The following is a 19799-nucleotide window of genomic DNA, read 5'->3' as shown; positions in this document are numbered from 1 at the left end:
TTGATAGAGTTCTCCTTGTATGTGTCAAACACGACATATATTCTGCTACTCTGACTGCTTTCCCTCAGAGCCATACCCAGAACTGATGGCAACATCTCTGAAAGTAACTTGATCACCTTTCACTCTTTGGACCAAGTTCATTCCATCAATCACTGTAGCAGAGTTCCCTGGGAGTTGCTCTGCTACTGGAAAAAATGTCTGCAAGGTTGTGGCCAAAGTAGCTTTATTTGTCTTTCTCAGCAATCCGTCTGGTGTGGAAAGGGCCCAGGGCAATGGCCCAAGGGGATGAGAAAGGATATCCTCCATAGACTGCGCCCTCGTGCCATCACTATGATGCGTCCAAACAAAGACCTGTCTGCTTTCAAGATGATTGCCTTCCCACTTGATTTCACTTCTCTCTTCTTACACATATCCCTGAATGTTTTCAGCCTGTTCATTGGGTCATGGAATTTTTTTTCTGGTGGGTCTTTCATCTCATCCTTGAAGATTGCATAGCATTGCTCACCAATCTCGTATGCCTTCATCAGGTCGGAGGCAATCTCCTTGGGGGCTGTCTTTGCTGTAGAGATGCTAATGAGGTCCCGCTTCTCTGCAAGTGGGTTGACCCATTCATGTATGAGGCTAACCACTGCTGAAACTGCTTCCTCGTCTTTCTGGATTCTTGGCCGCTGTAGCTCCGCATGACAAACTTCTGATTTGTTACCTTGCACCATCAAGGTGAACTTGAAAGTCATCAACTCCCACCATGCAAGGACTGCTTAACAAAACATGCACAGAGAGCCAACTACCAGGCTGATATATGGAGAATATGTTTGGAGAAGGACCCACAAGTGCCAAGCCATGTTGGCAGAGGCTGGAAGATGGAGAGAGAAGAGGACGCTGAACAGTTGGTGGTGGATTGGATGGAAGGCCAGCCAGCACCCGATGCCGTCCTGGATCTACTGGCCTGTAACGGTCCAAAATGTGTAGACTGGGCATCCACCTCAGAGAGTGTGGAAAGTTCTGATGAAGATGTGGAAGACATGGAAGACTTGGAAAGTTATTGTGATTATTAGGTTATTAACATATGTAAAACAAAGTATGGTAGGTTTTGTATTATTATTATTATTATTATTATTATTATTATTATTATTATTATTATTATTATTATTATTATTATTATTATTATTATTATTATTATTATTATTATTATTATTATTATTATTATTATTATTATTATTATTATTATTATTATTATTATTATTATTATTATTATTATTATTATTATTATATATGTTGTTGTTTTTTACGTCTGTACTGGTCTCGGCTCTCAGACAATTGGAGAGCGCCGCCAACAGTGCCACGGATGGAGACTGAGAACTGTCTGCACTGATGGAACTTAAGTAATTAGTTATTTGAATTCCTGAAAAAGTTCTGTGATGTGATTATATGTGCCCTGGATTTTGTATTGAGTTTTCCAAAATAAACTAATATTTTTCTGAAAACCAATAAGAAATATATCATTGTATAGGTCTAACTGAGCTGAAAACATTGATAGGTCACATGGCATGAAGCTCTGTGGCCCATATATGAATGTTGAATTTTTTTTTTTGATTTGATTTGAAGTCTTTATTTCGAACATGCAATGAATACAACAAACAATAACAAAAAAGAAAAAAAAACTCAATCTGCATGTTGCATATTGATCAATATTCATTGTTTTTTATTACTATTTCAATGTTTTTGGGAGATGTATATTTCTGTAACATGGCTGTATAGAAAGAAATAGTGTTTTGGAGTAAAATGACCAGTAAACAGTCAACATGTAAATGGTAACCATGGCCAAAACATTTACATCATCTGAGTATACCTTTTTAAACGGTATCATAAATGTTGTATTTTTGTATGTATTGTCATCACATTTACAGTTACATTTGTAGTCAAGGAGTAGGAGAACACATTCAGTTGCATTATTATCCATGGGATATTGGTTATAATGGTCATATTGCCTTTTAAATTAAGATTATGTACCAGGCGAGGGTAAAAATATGAGGTTTTCCTTCATTGTATCTCCATTTACTCTGGAATGGTAATATGTGTGGGTTTACTTACACTGGATTAATATGCCCTAGCTTGTTACCTATTAAAGGAGACCAGCAACATGCATATAGGCCTCATGGTTCAGGAGCTATCATGATTCATTTGGGGCATGTAATTTAGGACAAGAGGCCTGAGAAATATGCTTGGTAGTGTTATAAAAGATGTGATAGCACACATTTGGAGGCAACTGCTGCATTGCTATCACATATTTTCTAGCAGTAGGGGTGTATACCTTCCCAAAAATCACTATGAAAGTTAGTCCCCCAAGATGGTAGCCGTGGCCCAAATTTGGGGCCCTGGCTCACGGCCTATAGTAGTAGTCAGTAGCAAGAAGAACTCCCCTAACAAGTTCTGTATGGTCGACTGGCATACAAATCCATACTGTCGTCTCTCGTCTCTAAACAATTTCTACGCTCTCATGTTTCTCTCACCATCTAGCTTTTTCCCTCTAGATGGTAGTTTCACCTGTAATCCTCTGTGCCGTCGGCGCAGTTTAACCCGTAGGGCGATGCCGTCTGCTGAGTTTCCCAAGAGCATCTCTGGGGGGGGGGGGGGGGGGGGGTAGTGCTAACAACCCAAACCTGTTGTTACAACCAAAAGTATTTTGTCATTACTGCAGATAAACAAAAGTGTACATTAATAAAATATGCAACAAAATAAGGTACTCAGAGGTTAAGAGAATGTCGGCTACTGCAGGTTGCTGTAGGACCTTTTCAGACTTGACGACATAAACATTCTATAAAGGGACCCAAGTGTATTTCCTGTTTGCAGCGTTTGCAGATAAAATAGCTGACTGGAAATAAATTTGGGGGGGGGGGGGGGGGGGGGGGCTGTTTCCCCTAGCAATCTGATGTTGCCCATATTTGGGCCTTTCCCCCGTGGGGAGTTTTCCCACTTGTCTACGTTATTGTTGGCTTAAATGGGAACGCCGCCCGCTTTTAAAAGTGCAATACCGCCATTTTTCAACATTTAGATATGCGTTCTACTTATTTACCATCGGTAGGTACGGTCATAGATATATAAACGCTAGATGGCTCAAGGCGGAGTCTCCCGCATAGTTCACCGGCGGCCATCTTGCTTGAGTGGACTACTGCTTTAAGGTGATGATCTGCACAAACAAAAATACTTGTAACTCGCTGAAATCTTGACGGATTTACAAACGGTTTGGTTTATTACAAACATTATTAACGTGGTTATTATTCTTGCTTGGAAATGTTTTATATCAAATGCCATTCTAAGTATGCAATATGATAACTACATCTCTGACGTTTTTAACAAACCAAACGGTTGAAAATTGAGCAAGCTATGGTTATTTCAATAGTACATGCACCATAGACATGCATGTTATGAGTGGGCGTGCTCCACCCACGCAAGATGGCCACCATGTGGCAACGTCGGTCTCCATTGGCCAGCAGCGCGGGTGAGTCATCTAGTGATATATATCTATGGGTACGGTCACGATAAGTAAAAGGTAAGCAATCTTGAACCGTGGGCCCGCTGGGTCAGAGGTCACACAAGCTGCCTCCAGACCCCGGATGCTACTCTGGCTCCGCCTCCCCCTCTCACTGCAATGCAACGTCAACGGGAATCCGAGGCGTGAGCTGTGCGATCTGAGGGCAAACCGAGAGCTGAGAGTGTCCAACGGAACGAGCCACAGAAATCCAAACAGTGTTATCTGTTTTGCAAAAAGGAAAACGGAGCAGTGTCTGGCGAAGATCGACCTATTATTGTCCGTCTTTGCGATTAGTTCACTGCTGTGACACGAGCCCAGCTTCACGTACAGAGGGACTGAAAATCCCTCGCTGAGACTTTGGGATGAGCTCGTTGAGCTGTGACTCGCTGTGCTCGGAACATCAATACCTCTCAAACCTTTGACTACAGTAAAGTCTTTAGCCTTTAATGCGAGACGACGCACGTTGCACAGCTTTGTATGACAGCAAATTGCCAATTATTAAGATGATCTTAAGTGTCATTGATTGAGAAGAAAGTGAAGAAGATGCTTTTGGGAAAACAAGCTGTAGCGGATCTGTTGTAGTTTCTTCACATTGTCCCCCTCTCTGAAATGTGCCATGTTATAACATTATGCTTATCTCTACAAGCATAGGACTCTTCATCACCTGTCTGCCTTTTCTCTCTGCTGTCTAACATCATAATGTTACTAACAACCCACCCCTCCCCTCTCTCTCTCTGTCTGTCTGTCTGTCTCTCTCTCTCTCTCTCTCTGTCTGTCTGTCTGTCTGTCTGTCTCTCTGTTTCTCCCTCTCTGTGTGTATCCCATTATCTCCCTCTCGCCCTGTCTCTCTCTACTCTCTTCCTTTCTATGTCTGTCTGTCTCTCTCTCTCCTCTCTCTCTGTCTCCCTTCCCCTCTCTCCCTCTCTTTTGATTCACCATTGCCATACGTCTATCTCTTCCCTCTCCCATTTCTCTATACCTCCTTCCGCCCAACCTTCCTGCTATCCTCTCCTACCCCTCGCTCCCTCCCTCCTGCTACCCTCTCTCTCTCCACCCCCTCCCCCTCTCTCTCTCTCTCTCTCCAACCCCCCCTCCCCCCTCTCTCTCTCTCCAACACCCCCCCCCCCTCTCTCTCCACTCCAGCTGGAGGGTCCTACTTCATGATCAGTCGTTCTCTGGGTCCTGAGTTCGGCGGTGCGGTGGGGCTGTGCTTCTATCTGGGCACCACCTTCGCCGGGGCCATGTATATCCTGGGGGCCATCGAGATCCTGCTGGTGGGTTGAGTCGGCTTGTTGTTCTCGTTCCTTCATCGCAAAACTACCCCAAAACATCAGGGAAGCCAACTCGCTAGACATCTTCAAAAGACAGGAAGCTATCTCTTTGCTCAGGCATTTAAATTAAACATCAGGGATATCCTGACACAAATTGTACTTTACCTGCACTATTCTTACCCTACCTACACTTCCTATCAAATTCATGTGTCGGTTCTATGCACTGTAATTTTAAGAGCACTGCTCTGTTGTAATTCAAAATTGAACAATTTTATCACACTTTTTACTTCTTACTGATGCACTGCTCTGTTGTATGTTAAATACCCTGTTGTATGTCCGTTCTATTTTATAATTTTTAGCCTATTTTTAAACTGAATCCAACCGCAATGAAACTGTAAACAGAAAGGCCTATTGGGATGCTAGATCCTAATGTGAAACACTGTGTTTACCTTACCTTGCTACCTCTCTATCTTTTTTTATGCTCGCTTATGCCTGTATTTTTTACTGTGAAGCACTTTGAACTGCAACTTCTGTATGAAAAGTGCTATACAAATAAAGTTTATTATTATTATAGCCTCCATCGTTAGCATCACGTTAGGGTGACAAACGCGATGACAAACTGACACCGCGTGAGTTTGACCGCTGATTTGATGACAATAAACAAGCAAATTGAAGCAAATTTTGCACCGTCTGGAGCAAAGCTGTGTCTCACTGCGTCCGTCTCACTGCGTCCCTCTCACTGCGTCCCTCTCACTGCGTCCCTCTCACTGCGTCCGTCTCACTGCATCCCTCTCACTGCGTCTGTCTTACTGCGTCTGTCTCACTGTGTCCCTCTCACTGCGTCCGTCTCACTGCGTCTGTCTCACTGCGTCCCTCTCACTGTGTCCCTCTCACTGTGTCCCTCTCACTGCGTCCGTCTCACTGCCTCCCTCTCACTGCGTCCGTCTCACTGCGTCTGTCTCACTGCGTCCGTCTCACTGCGTCCCTCTCACTGCGTCCGTCTCACTGCGTCTGTCTCACTGTGTCCCTCTCACTGCGTCCGTCTCACTGCGTCTGTCTCACTGCGTCCCTCTCACTGCGTCTGTCTCACTGCGTCCCTCTCACTGCGTCTGTCTCACTGTGTCCCTCTCACTGTGTCCCTCTCACTGTGTCCCTCTCACTGCATCCGTCTCACTGCGTCCCTCTCACTGTCCCTCTCACTGCGTCTGTCTCACTGCGTCCCTCTCACTGCGTCCCTCTCACTGCGTCCCTCTCACTGCGTCCCTCACTGTGTCCCTCTCACTGTGTCTGTCTCACTGCGTCTGTCTCACTGCGTCCCTCTCACTGCGTCCCTCTCACTGCGTCTGTCTCACTGCGTCCGTCTCACTGCGTCCCTCTCACTGCGTCCCTCTCACTGTCCCTCTCACTGCGTCTGTCTCACTGCGTCCCTCTCACTGCGTCTGTCTCACTGCGTCTGTCTCACTGCGTCCGTCTCACTGCGTCCCTCTCACTGTGTCCCTCTCACTGCGTCCCTCTCACTGCGTCTGTCTCACTGCGTCTGTCTCACTGCGTCCCTCTCACTGTGTCCCTCTCACTGCGTCCCTCTCACTGCGTCCCTCTCACTGCGTCTGTCTCACTGCGTCCCTCTCACTGCGTCCCTCTCACTGCGTCTGTCTCACTGCGTCCGTCTCACTGCTTCCCTCTCACTGCGTCCCTCTCACTGTGTCCCTCTCACTGCTTCCCTCTCACTGTGTCCCTCTCACTGCTTCCCTCTCACTGTGTCCCTCTCACTGCGTCTGTCTCACTGCGTCCGTCTCACTGCTTCCCTCTCACTGCGTCTGTCTCACTGCTTCCCTCTCACTGTGTCCCTCTCACTGCTTCCCTCTCACTGCGTCTGTCTCACCGCGTCTTTCTCACTGCTTCCCTCTCACTGTCCCTCTCACTGCTTCCCTCTCACTGTGTCCCTCTCACTGCGTCCGTCTCACTGCTTCCCTCTCACCGCGTCTGTCTCACTGCTTCCCTCTCACTGTGTCCCTCTCACTGTGTCCCTCTCACTGCGTCCCTCTCACTGCGTCCCTCTCACTGCTTCCCTCTCACTGCGTCTGTCTCACTGCGTCTTTCTCACTGCTTCCCTCTCACTGTGTCCCTCTCACTGCTTCCCTCTCACTGCGTCTGTCTCACCGCGTCTTTCTCACTGCTTCCCTCTCACTGTCCCTCTCACTGCTTCCCTCTCACTGTGTCCCTCTCACTGCGTCCGTCTCACTGCTTCCCTCTCACCGCGTCTGTCTCACTGCTTCCCTCTCACTGTGTCCCTCTCACTGTGTCCCTCTCACTGCGTCCCTCTCACTGCGTCCCTCTCACTGCGTCCCTCTCACTGCGTCTGTCTCACTGTGTCCCTCTCACTGTGTCCCTCTCACTGTGTCCCTCTCACTGCATCCGTCTCACTGCGTCCCTCTCACTGTCCCTCTCACTGCGTCTGTCTCACTGCGTCCCTCTCACTGCGTCCCTCTCACTGCGTCCCTCTCACTGCGTCCCTCTCACTGCGTCCCTCACTGTGTCCCTCTCACTGTGTCTGTCTCACTGCGTCTGTCTCACTGCGTCCCTCTCACTGCGTCCCTCTCACTGCGTCTGTCTCACTGCGTCCGTCTCACTGCGTCCCTCTCACTGCGTCCCTCTCACTGCGTCCCTCTCACTGTCCCTCTCACTGCGTCTGTCTCACTGCGTCCCTCTCACTGCGTCTGTCTCACTGCGTCTGTCTCACTGCGTCCGTCTCACTGCGTCCCTCTCACTGTGTCCCTCTCACTGCGTCCCTCTCACTGCGTCTGTCTCACTGCGTCTGTCTCACTGCGTCCCTCTCACTGTGTCCCTCTCACTGCGTCCCTCTCACTGCGTCCCTCTCACTGCGTCTGTCTCACTGCGTCCCTCTCACTGCGTCCCTCTCACTGCGTCTGTCTCACTGCGTCCGTCTCACTGCTTCCCTCTCACTGCGTCCCTCTCACTGTGTCCCTCTCACTGCTTCCCTCTCACTGTGTCCCTCTCACTGCTTCCCTCTCACTGTGTCCCTCTCACTGCGTCTGTCTCACTGCGTCCGTCTCACTGCTTCCCTCTCACTGCGTCTGTCTCACTGCTTCCCTCTCACTGTGTCCCTCTCACTGCTTCCCTCTCACTGCGTCTGTCTCACCGCGTCTTTCTCACTGCTTCCCTCTCACTGTCCCTCTCACTGTCCCTCTCACTGCTTCCCTCTCACTGTGTCCCTCTCACTGCGTCCGTCTCACTGCTTCCCTCTCACCGCGTCTGTCTCACTGCTTCCCTCTCACTGTGTCCCTCTCACTGTGTCCCTCTCACTGCGTCCCTCTCACTGCGTCCCTCTCACTGCTTCCCTCTCACTGCGTCTGTCTCACTGCGTCTTTCTCACTGCTTCCCTCTCACTGCGTCCCTCTTACTGCGTCCCTCTCACTGCTTCCCTCTCTCACTGCGTCCGTCTCACTGCGTCCCTCTCACTGCGTCCCTCTCACTGTCCCTCTCACTGCGTCTGTCTCACTGCGTCCGTCTCACTGCGTCCCTCTCACTGCGTCCCTCTCACTGTCCCTCTCACTGCGTCTGTCTCACTGCGTCCCTCTCACTGCGTCTGTCTCACTGCGTCTGTCTCACTGCGTCCGTCTCACTGCGTCCCTCTCACTGTGTCCCTCTCACTGCGTCCCTCTCACTGCGTCTGTCTCACTGCGTCTGTCTCACTGCGTCCCTCTCACTGTGTCCCTCTCACTGCGTCCCTCTCACTGCGTCCCTCTCACTGTGTCCCTCTCACTGCTTCCCTCTCACTGCGTCCGTCTCACTGCTTCCCTCTCACTGCGTCCCTCTCACTGCTTCCCTCTCACTGTGTCCCTCTCACTGCTTCCCTCTCACTGTGTCCCTCTCACTGCGTCTGTCTCACTGTGTCCCTCTCACTGCGTCTGTCTCACTGCTTCCCTCTCACTGCGTCTGTCTCACTGCGTCTTTCTCACTGCATCTGTCTCACTGCGTCCCTCTCACTGTCCCTCTCACTGCTTCCCTCTCACTGTGTCCCTCTCACTGCTTCCCTCTCACTGTGTCCCTCTCACTGCGTCCGTCTCACTGCTTCCCTCTCACTGCGTCCCTCTCACTGCTTCCCTCTCACTGTGTCCCTCTCACTGTGTCCCTCTCACTGTGTCCCTCTCACTGTGTCCGTCTCACTGCTTCCCTCTCACTGCGTCCGTCTCACTGCTTCCCTCTCACTGTGTGTCTCACTGCTTCCCTCTCACTGCGTCCCTCTCACTGTGTCCCTCTCACTGCGTCCCTCTCACTGTGTCCCTCTCACTGTGTCCTCTCACTGCGTCCGTCTCACTGCTTCCCTCTCACTGTGTGTCTCACTGCTTCCCTCTCACTGCGTCTGTCTCACTGCGTCCCTCTCACTGTGTCCCTCTCACTGTGTCCCTCTCACTGCGTCCCTCTCACTGCGTCCCTCTCACTGCGTCCCTCTCACTGTGTCCCTCTCACTGTGTCCGTCTCACTGTGTCCGTCTCACTGCTTCCCTCTCACTGCGTCCGTCTCACTGCTTCCCTCTCACTGCGTCCCTCTCACTGCGTCCCTCTCACTGCATCTGTCTCACTGCGTCTTTCTCACTGCTTCCCTCTCACTGTGTCCCGCTCACTGCGTCTGTCTCACTGCGTCCCTCTCACTGCTTCCCTCTCACCGCGTCTGTCTCACTGCTTCCCTCTCACTGTGTCCCTCTCACTGTGTCCCTCTCACTGCGTCCGTCTCACTGCTTCCCTCTCACTGTGTGTCTCACTGCTTCCCTCTCACTGCGTCCCTCTCACTGCGTCCCTCTCACTGCGTCCCTCTCACTGTGTCCCTCTCACTGTGTCCCTCTCACTGTGTCCCTCTCACTGCGTCCCTCTCACTGTGTCCCTCTCACTGCGTCCCTCTCACTGTGTCCCTCTCACTGCTTCCCTCTCACTGTGTGTCTCACTGCTTCCCTCTCACTGCGTCTGTCTCACTGTGTCCCTCTCACTGTGTCCCTCTCACTGTGTCCCTCTCACTGCGTCCCTCTCACTGCGTCCGTCTCACTGCTTCCCTCTCACTGCGTCCCTCTCACTGCGTCCCTCTCACTGCGTCCCTCTCACTGTGTCCCTCTCACTGTGTCCCTCTCACTGTGTCCCTCTCACTGTGTCCCTCTCACTGCATCCCTCTCACTGTGTCCCTCTCACTGCGTCCCTCTCACTGTGTCCCTCTCACTGCTTCCCTCTCACTGTGTGTCTCACTGCTTCCCTCTCACTGCGTCTGTCTCACTGTGTCCCTCTCACTGTGTCCCTCTCACTGTGTCCCTCTCACTGCGTCCCTCTCACTGCGTCCCTCTCACTGCGTCCCTCTCACTGTGTCCCTCTCACTGTGTCCCTCTCACTGCTTCCCTCTCACTGTGTCCCTCTCACTGCGTCCGTCTCACTGCGTCCCTCTCACTGCTTCCCTCTCACTGTGTCCCTCTCACTGCGTCCCTCTCACTGCTTCCCTCTCACTGTGTCCCTCTCACTGCGTCCCTCTCACTGCTTCCCTCTCACTGTGTCCCTCTCACTGCTTCCCTCTCACTGCTTCCCTCTCACTGTGTCCCTCTCACTGCTTCCCTCTCACTGTGTCCCTCTCACTGTGTCCCTCTCACTGCGTCCCTCTCACTGCTTCCCTCTCACTGCTTCCCTCTCACTGCTTCCCTCTCACTGTGTCCCTCTCACTGCGTCCCTCTCACTGCTTCCCTCTCACTGTGTCCCTCTCACTGCTTCCCTCTCACTGTGTCCGTCTCGCTCCTATCGCCTCCTTCCAGTAGACTGAACAGCATTCACATCACCTCCAAATTTGTATTGCACTCTGTCACCTTTTGCTGCACTGCACTGGTTGGATCCATAGGCCAGACATCTACTGGTTGCAGAGCAATCTTATATGGTCCCCAACCCCCAGAAAAAGTATTTTATTCAAATGATATATTAATTACTTTAATGTTAGCTAGTATTTATTAAGCAGCATCTTTATTCTATGTAATAAGCCTAATCATTGCCCAGGTTTAAATCGATGACCGCATTTGAATTTAACACCAATAAATTGAGGAGCAACTAATTAGTTTACTGTCCAAACATGGCTTGACACCAACATTTTATTTCAAACCTTTATCTAAACTTGAAAGGCAGCTGAGGTTTCCCTCATTTTCAATCACGTCGAGTGTACATACAGAGATAAGAAAGAAAAGAAGCATATAAAATCACACAGCATATAAAATCATAACAAAGAGACAACAAGACTAGGCAAAAAGCAAGGATAACAAATCATAAAACACGTACAATAATAATAATAATAATAATAATAATAATAATACATTATTTTATATAGCGCTTTTCCAGGTGCTCAAAGACGCTTTACATGGGTAGAAGAGACAAAAATAATACATGACAAAATAAAATAAAACCGACAGAATTAGAGGTCAAAAGCAAGATTGAAAAGGAGGGTTTTGAGGGCTGATTTAAAAGATGTCAGGGTGTTTGCATCACGGATATGGCTGGGGAGGGCATTCCAGAGGGAGGGGGCAGCAGCAGCAAAGGCCCTGTCGCCTGTACCCGTTCCGCAACTGTAAGTTACTTCCGGGGTAGGCCTGATTGGCCCCGACAGGCACGTGACGCGGCAAACTCAGGACGCGCAACGAGGCTGCTGAGAGCTGTCGCGCGGAAATAGGCTGTCTATTGCCATTCTCTAACACAAACTCTAACCTTAACCAGCTCCTTAACAGCGCCTAAACTTAACCGTTCTAACCTTAACCAACTCCGAAACAATGCCTAACCTTAACCTTAACCTTAACCATGCCTAACCTTAACCATAGAAAGAATATTGCCATTCTCTAAGACAAACTCTAACCTTAACCAGCTCCTTAACAGCGCCTAAACTTAACCGTTCTAACCTTAACCAACTCCGAAACAATGCCTAACCTTAACCTTAACCTTAACCATGCCTAACCTTAACCGGCGAAAGAATACACGTTAAAAAAAAAATCACGTTAAAAAAAAAAAATTTGATGGGATTCGAACTCGTCAACAACGGACCACAGGACCGCAGGACCGCTGCTCTGCCAGGTGAGCTGAAGCGCCGAATGAAAATCATGGCGGATTTGGGCGGTTACATAATTCCGCAAGCTCTGCCGCTCCGCTCTGCGGAGCGTGCCGCGCGGCAGAGAAAGTTGCGCGTCACGTGCCTGTCGGGGCCAATCAGGCCTACCCCGGAAGTAACTTACAGTTGCGGATAAGCTATAAGCGGCCCTGTCGCCCCAGGTCCGGAGCTTGGTCGTGGGAGGTGTTAGGAGGTTGGCATCTGCAGACCTAAGGCGACGGGTGGGCGTGTGACGGTGGAGGAGGTCGGACAGGTAGGGAGGGGCAAGGTTGTTGAGGGCTTTAAATGTGATGAGTAGTATTTTAAATTGTATCCTGTATTTGATTGGAAGCCAGTGGAGGTCGTGGAGGACAGGGGTGATGTGATCAGAGCGATGGGTGGAGGTGAGCATGCGGGCAGCAGAGTTTTGGACATATTGGAGTTTATTGAGGATAGTGTTTGGTGAGCCGTAGAGGATGCTGTTACAGTAATCCAGTCTTGATGATATGAATGCATGAACCAGTGTTTCAGCAGCGGAGAGTGATAGGGAGGGGCGGAGACGAGCAATGTTCCGGAGGTGATAGAAGGCCGTTTTGGTTATGTGTTTCACATGGGGGAGGAAAGAAAGGGTGGAGTCCAGGCTGATGCCAAGGTTACGGACGTGAGTGGAGGGGGTGACAATAGAACCATCAATATTTAGGGAGAAATCCTGGGTGTGGCTGGTGAGGGATTTTGGACCGATAATGATGATTTCTGATTTATTGCAGTTTAGTTTGAGAAAGTTATTTTGCATCCATGTTTTGATGTCTGTGAGGCAGGTGGTGAGGGTGGAGAGAGTGGCTGGAGTGATAGTCTTGGTGGAGAGGTAGAGCTGAGTGTTGTCTGCATAACAATGAAAACGGAGGCCATGTTGGCGGAGAATCAGACCAAGTGGAAGGATGTAGAGGATGAAGAGCAGGGGACCAAGTACTGAGCCTTGGGGGACACCATGAGTGATGGGGGCAGTGGGGGATTTGCAGTTGTTGATGGAGATGAATTGGTGCCTGTGTGAGAGGTATGATTGGAGCAAGGTGAGGGGGATTCCGGAGATGCCAACGGAGGACTGGAGACGAGTGATGAGGATGGGGTGACTGATGGTGTCAAAAGCAGCGCTGAGGTCTAGGAGGATGAGGATGGAGAGGGAACCAGAGTCGGCAGAGAGGAGGAGTATGTCGTTGGTGACCTTTAGAAGAGCAGTTTCGGTGCTGTGTCTGGTGCGGAATCCGGATTGAAGGGTTATAAATAAATAAAGGTTATTGTTGTCGAGGTAGGATTTTAATTGGGAGGCAATGGCTCGCTCAATGATTTTTGAGAGGAAGGGGCGGTTGGAAACGGGGCGGAAATTTTAAGGGTTTCAGGGTTGAGTCCGTTTTTTTTAGTAAGGGGTTGACGGAAGCAATTTTGAGGGTGAGTGCCCACGATGACAAATATCGTTTTATTTGTTTATTAGCAATCTGATTTCATATTTCATCAACCGAGTCTCCCATTGGTACAGCAGCTCCTCCAGGAGCTCAGAATGGAAAAAAGCGCCCCCTATCGTCTATCCCTGTGTAACTGCAGGTCAGTCGCTTAGACTGACCTGGGATCTGTAGATATGTAGAGGCGGAGCCAGTTGGTTCCTCAACATGGAAGTCATCGCGGGACGGGAATCAGCCTGGAATATATATTCACAGTAGCCAATACTCAATCAATAAGCGTGATCGATATTTGGAATGGCGATCAGGAATTGGAATGATCTTTTTGGAGAACATCTGATCTGAGGTAAGGAATCTATTTGACCAGTCTTGGGATAATCAGAGTTGTATTTGCTGAGATCGCAGCGTTTGCCCTATGTGTGTGTGTGTGTGTGTGTGCACGATTGCTGATGAGGAAATAAGATAATCGATTTTTCAGCTCGCGTCTCTAGCGTGCATACGTACACATATACTATCAATAATCTAGCGTTTATTTGAAAACGATGAATAGGCCGAAAAATGACAGTTTTTGTGTATTCTAGAATATTCCAGTAAAAGTCTTTTATCATTGAATCTTTATATTTTCCTTATAAACGAGGGCTTTTCAAAATGCTATAAAATGAAAATGAACCGATAAAAAAACAATCCGCTTCGACAATGTTGACTGGAAAACGAGTCATTGATAAGCGACGGGCAGATTAGACACATTTTAAAACATAGATTAGCCGCTTTTAACTCTTTCAGTGCCACTCACGAGTTTTCTCGTGTTTTTTTATAGGTGGTTGCTAGCCACTCACGAGATTTCTCGGAATTATTTTATTTTTTATTTTTTTGCGATCTGAAAAATTAGTGCATCACCCGAGCCTACCCGAGTATTGCCGAGCTGCGCCGGTGATCACTGTGGAAAAAAGCGCCCCCTGTCGTCTCCCAGATGACATAAGTGATTTTGGAATGGACTCAATGAAAATGAATGGGGAAAAAAATCCGGTACTCCACATTTTCCAGTTCACTGATCCAGCCGGGGTTACTAGAGTTCATTCTGGAGCCTCAGATCCCCGCGGATCATGGAGATCCACTGTGTCGCGTTGGATCCATACACGTATCGATTTTTTCGAATGGTGATCAGGAATTGGAATATACCAGTTGGATACCATCTGATGTCAGGTAAGGACTCTATGTTATCAGTGTTAGGATAATCAGAGTAAGTTTGATGAAGTTATAAGCTGTTTTGTGAAATGTCTTCTTTCGGTTTCAATGTAAAACTCCGAGAGGAAATCAACGAGGCGATTATCCGCGCGCGGCCGTAATGTGCGTGCGTGCACGTATAATATTGATCATCTAGCGTTTATTTGAAAACGATTCATAAAAAGGCCGACGAATATCAACATTGTGGAATATTCCACTAAAAGACGATTTTCATAGAATGCTCCAGAATGAGCAGTTTTTTATATCAAAACGGGGGCTTTTCTAACTGCTCTGAAACGGCAACGACGCGATAAAAAAACAATCTGCCTTCACAGCACTGTCTGGAAAATAGTCTTTGATAATGCGATGGGCAGATTAGACACATAGCCATAATTTAAAACATAGATTAGGCGATATTAACGTTAACATTGGCGCGGATGGTGGCATTCAAGCGGTAAAATGGAAAACCAGGCGTGGCACTGAAAGAGTTAACGCTAACATTGAAGTGAATGGTGGGCATTCAACCGGTAAATCAAGGTTAAGCAAGGGCTCTGAAAGTGTTAATAGGCACCCAGAAAAGTGGCAATTTTTTTTAACTTGAACTTGAGGACTGCATACTTTTCTTGCAAAGCTTAGCTTTATAGTTTATAATTATAGCACATGCATGAGCCTGGTTTCTTTTGCAAGATAACATTCTGAAGTTACTAATGCAAAAAAGGTAAATCACTTTTAGTGCTAATGAAATAGAGTAACGGAGGTCTGAACTTGAGTTGAACTTGAACTTGTGTACAAATGTTTTTCTGTAGTGGTTGCAAGATTCCATATTCCAATATTCCAGCATAGAGGTATAAGCTGGAAAATACGACGATGCCATAGCCTGAAGTCTTATGTAGTACAGGTCTAAATTTTATAAAAATCCGTTAAGAAATGGGTCTTTGAGAGACGTTTTAGTAAAACCGACACAAAGAAAAAAAGCTATCCAAAATCCATTTCCTCGTCCACTGCCGTGCATTCTGAAGTCTGATTCACTTCCCGTTTTTGCTCGTCAACTTCCACCTAGTTCCTATATTCGCACCCCCCCACATGGGGTATCGTTGGCTACGAGGTTGACCAATCATTTTCGCCATCAGCGGATGATTGGCAGATCTGGACCATCTGGAGTCTGTGGTGGTCATCTGACGTGCGGCGTGTAAAAAGACGCTCGCCTGACATATTGTCATGTAACTGGAGAACCGAGGCACGGATTTGGTCGAGTAAGGTGGCGTTCGAACGGCAACAAATAGATATTTCGAACGGTATATTATATGTTCGGTGAAAAATGCAGTCCGAGCCGCTAGACGCTCACAAAGTGCCGTGACTTGCGCGCATTCCGCATACGGGCATGACGGCCCGACACTGGTACCTCTCCTGTTAAGAGGTTAAGGACTGTTGGAGTTCATTCCATGAGCTAGGGTAATCATAGCAAAATGCAGCTTCACCCTGTTCACTTTACTAGGAGGTATCCCAAAAAGAATATTCCAATTGTCTGATCGCGATTTCCAGTATTGGTGTCCATTGTGTCCCCAACATAACCCAGCACAACACATGCATCGGGGGCATTGGACGTGTTTCAATGTGATTGGGTGAACCGCTAGACTCGCCTGACCCAATAAACTGCGCCCGGAGGGAATTAAATGTAACACTGGGTCTGGGTGTGAAAAAAAGATTTTGAAGGGTGGGTGACACTGCCACCTAGCAGGATGCGGCCGGTATTGCACTCTAGCGATCTCAGAGTGATTCCCTATGGTAACCCCGAGGTCCATGTGCCTGAAATGAATAAAAAAATCGAATAAAAGAAATAACGATGAAAACCAGAGTATACTCTGGTTTTCGGGGGTCCTGGCGCTCAACGCATGGCGAGATAACCTGACTATCCTTGGGTCTGGCGCTGATTGAGTTAAGGATACATGGCCTGGCCAGCAGAACACCAACATGACCTGTATTGGGCCAGAGGGACACATTTATTGTCTGATTGCTTACCAGGGAACTGGTGGTGGAGCTGGGGAGGAGGAGGAGTGCACCTGTGACCCCCGTTTCCATCAGGGGAGTTGATGTGGACATGGTTGAGGTGTACAAATACCTCGGTGTGCACATCGACAACAAACTGAATGGGTCAAAACACGCAGAGGCACTGTACAAGAAGGGCCAGAGCCGACTCTACTTCCTCAGAAGGCTGAGATCCTTCAATGTCTGTACAAGGATGTTGAGGATGTTCTATGAATCGGTGGTTGCGCCTTCTTGTACGCTGTGACCTGCTGGGGCAGCGGACTGAGAGCAGGGGACACAAACAGGCTGGATAAGCTGGTCAGGAAGGCCAGTAGCGTGGTTGGGGTGGAGCTGGACTCCCTAGCGAGGGTGGCGGAGAGGAGGAGCCTTGCTAAGCTCCAGGCCATCAGGGAAAACCCCTCCCACCCACTATACACAGACTTGGCTGACAGGAGGAGCATGTTCAGTGCTAGGCTCACACTACCTAAATGCAGCACTGAACGGCACAGGAAGTCCTTCATTCCAACAGCCATCAGACTATACAATGCATCACTGTGCCTCACTGCATCGCTGAGCACAGAGTGACAGTTACCATTTTCCTGGACTCTTACTTTTGAAACAGCACTGTGCAATATTACACCTACTGTAGACCTCAGTATATTTTTACTGTATTTATTTACTGTATATTTTATTCCATTTTATTCTATTTTATTCTACTCTTATTGTTGTGAAGGGCCAGATTAAACTGAATAGATATATGTATCGTTTGATATACTTTGTATATTATTTATATATATACACGGAATATCCCTTTACCTGCGTACAGACCAGAGTAATATTCGCTCTCCTATTGGACAGCGCCCCCAGGCGCCAACGCGCAAGCCCCCAACGGCAAGTTCAAAGACAACTGCAGGCATGTCAGAACATGCCCAGAGTCAGCGTAGTAATACGAGACAAGGACTGAGGTTGGGACTAGATATTCACTTAAGTATAAATACGGCGCAGGTGTAAACAGCAGTAACTTACCTAAACCTTACCCACCTTCACCACGAGTCAACGTGCAGTGAAGTGAGCAACCTTGCGTCTAAATAGAGCATTGAGAACCGCGTGCGAATAGAATGTTAAAGTGTCAGAGTTTAATGAAGTAACGTTGAGTTCGACTTAATCTAATGTGAAGTCAATAGTCGATAATTTATTGTATATCGTGTGGCCACAGTTCTTCCGTGTGTAGCATTACCCATCGGTTCGTCGTGTCTTTAGCTAGTGCACTTATCCAGGCTGTGTGGCCTAAATACGTCGCCCACACCCGAGGAGTCCTAGGCGAGAACCGTTGGACATGTACACAGGAGAATCGGCGCCGGCGATTGCAGAACCATTCCTGGTTGGATTATATTGATTTGGGACGTGACTACCGGAGAAGAGCACCGTTGATTTCCACTATCGTTTGGGATTTAACCTCGTGAGGATTACCACTCGGGCCTGCCTCGTGGACGGGGCTGGCTAGCTGTCGTAAATGCTGTCGAGCATCTTGGATTACAACTATTGCTTTTGTCTGCTGATCAAGGGAGTACAAGCACCGACTCCTGTACCTGGAGTCTCTTTATTCCTCGTTGACTCAGACGGAGTACCCGAACATTCCTCTACCCTCCAGGCCTTACACCCCGGAGGGAACCCATTGTCTCCAGTTGGTACCGGTGTTGCCCTATATAATTGCTACTATACAACAGGTGGCGTCAGCTTAGACCCATCATAGGATTCCTGCTATTCTTAGTGACTTATGCTCTTGACTGACTTTACGTATATTCTTCGCCATACAAGCGCGACCCTAATTCTCATTCTGTAACCTAACGTTGCCTAATAATAATAAATTACCCTCCAATAGTATTTCTGTTTCAATGCCGTGTTCTTGTGGGTGTTCACCATCTATATTTGATGTACTGTCTGGCCAGTAATTAAAGTACATAACTAGCAGTGGTTTAATCTATCACAATCTTTAATACAGTCAGGGTTTTGTAACCCCTCAGTTACACTTATCTTAGGCAATTTGATTTGTTTTGTTATTCTTATTCATGACCTGTTCTGTCTAAATGTTTAATGTTGAGCGATTTGCAGTGTCAAATTTCCCTCTGGATAATAAAAGTATTTCTATTCTATTCTATGCTTTTATACTTTGTTATAAAAAGCACAAGTGAAATTGGATTTATCTATACATCAGGGTAGTGTCATTGTTTTATCTGTACGTCACACGTGTTTAATTAGAAACGATAGCGTCGTTCCAACAGCGTCCACCCACTCCTCCTCTTCTCCCCCGTCCTCCAGATGTACATCGCGCCGCAGGCGGCCATCTTTGTCAACAGCGAGCCGGACGGCGAGGGAGCGGCCATGTTGAACAACATGAGGATCTATGGCTCCATCTGCCTCCTGCTGATGGCGCTGCTGGTCTTTGTGGGGGTGAAGTACGTCAACAAGCTGGCATCCGTCTTCCTGGCCTGCGTCATCGTCTCCATCCTCTCCATCTACACAGGGGCGCTGGTCTCCGCCTTCGCACCGCCAGAGTTCCCGTGAGTCTCACCCACGTGGCGCTCGAGTGTTGTTGTCGACCGAGGTAGGATAGGAGAGGAAGGATAGGAAAGGAAGGGATTATTCAGCTCTTTAGGGTGAGGCTAGGAAATGGAGACGTACAACAGTGGTGTTTCTAAAACATCTGAGCGAGCTGGTCTTGTATCAAAACAAAACGAAAAACAAAACAAAATGAAAAACTAAGAAACGTTCATTTGACCCCCTTTATCCTTCTCTTTGTCTTTATCTACCCATCCAACTTAAATTCACAAGATTCTCCTGCTAGCTATGAAAAAACAACTAGTAAGTGAGCGGTACTTCTCAAATAGATAAATAAATAAAATTAAGAAATAAAAAGGGGGAGTGGGGGGGGGGGGGTATAATGGAATAGCCCCATGTTAATGTGTTGGGCTTGGTTCCGATGCCTTTTCCAAACATCGATGTCCGGGAAATCTCCCTAATGACTACTAGCAGTAGCAGTAGTCGTAGTCGTAGTAGCAGTAGCATAGCAGTAGTAGTAGCAGCAGTAGCATAGCAGTAGTAGTAGCAGCAGTAGCATAGCAGTATTAGTAGCAGCAGCAGTAGTAGCAGCAGTAGCAGTCATGCACAATCATTTCAGAC

The 19799-nt window shown here is 48.0% G+C and overlaps 1 protein-coding gene across 1 annotated transcript in view; it reads left to right on the top strand.

Annotated features, from left to right (window-relative positions):
* slc12a6 (solute carrier family 12 member 6) overlaps positions 1–19799 on the top strand; it is a 240039-nt gene that overhangs the window by 122470 nt on the left and 97770 nt on the right. Inside the window, 2 exon segments of the mRNA XM_084312786.1 lie at positions 4676–4806; positions 18939–19180. Coding sequence (XP_084168912.1) covers positions 4676–4806; positions 18939–19180 — 373 coding nt within the window.

This window comes from Notolepis coatsorum (assembly GCF_963971535.1).
Source record: "Notolepis coatsorum genome assembly, chromosome: 4".
In the NCBI taxonomy this organism is placed as follows: Eukaryota; Metazoa; Chordata; class Actinopteri; order Aulopiformes; family Paralepididae; genus Notolepis; species Notolepis coatsorum.
The sequence above is the reverse complement of the archived record's forward strand: the minus strand, read 5'-3'. Positions and strand labels throughout refer to the sequence as shown.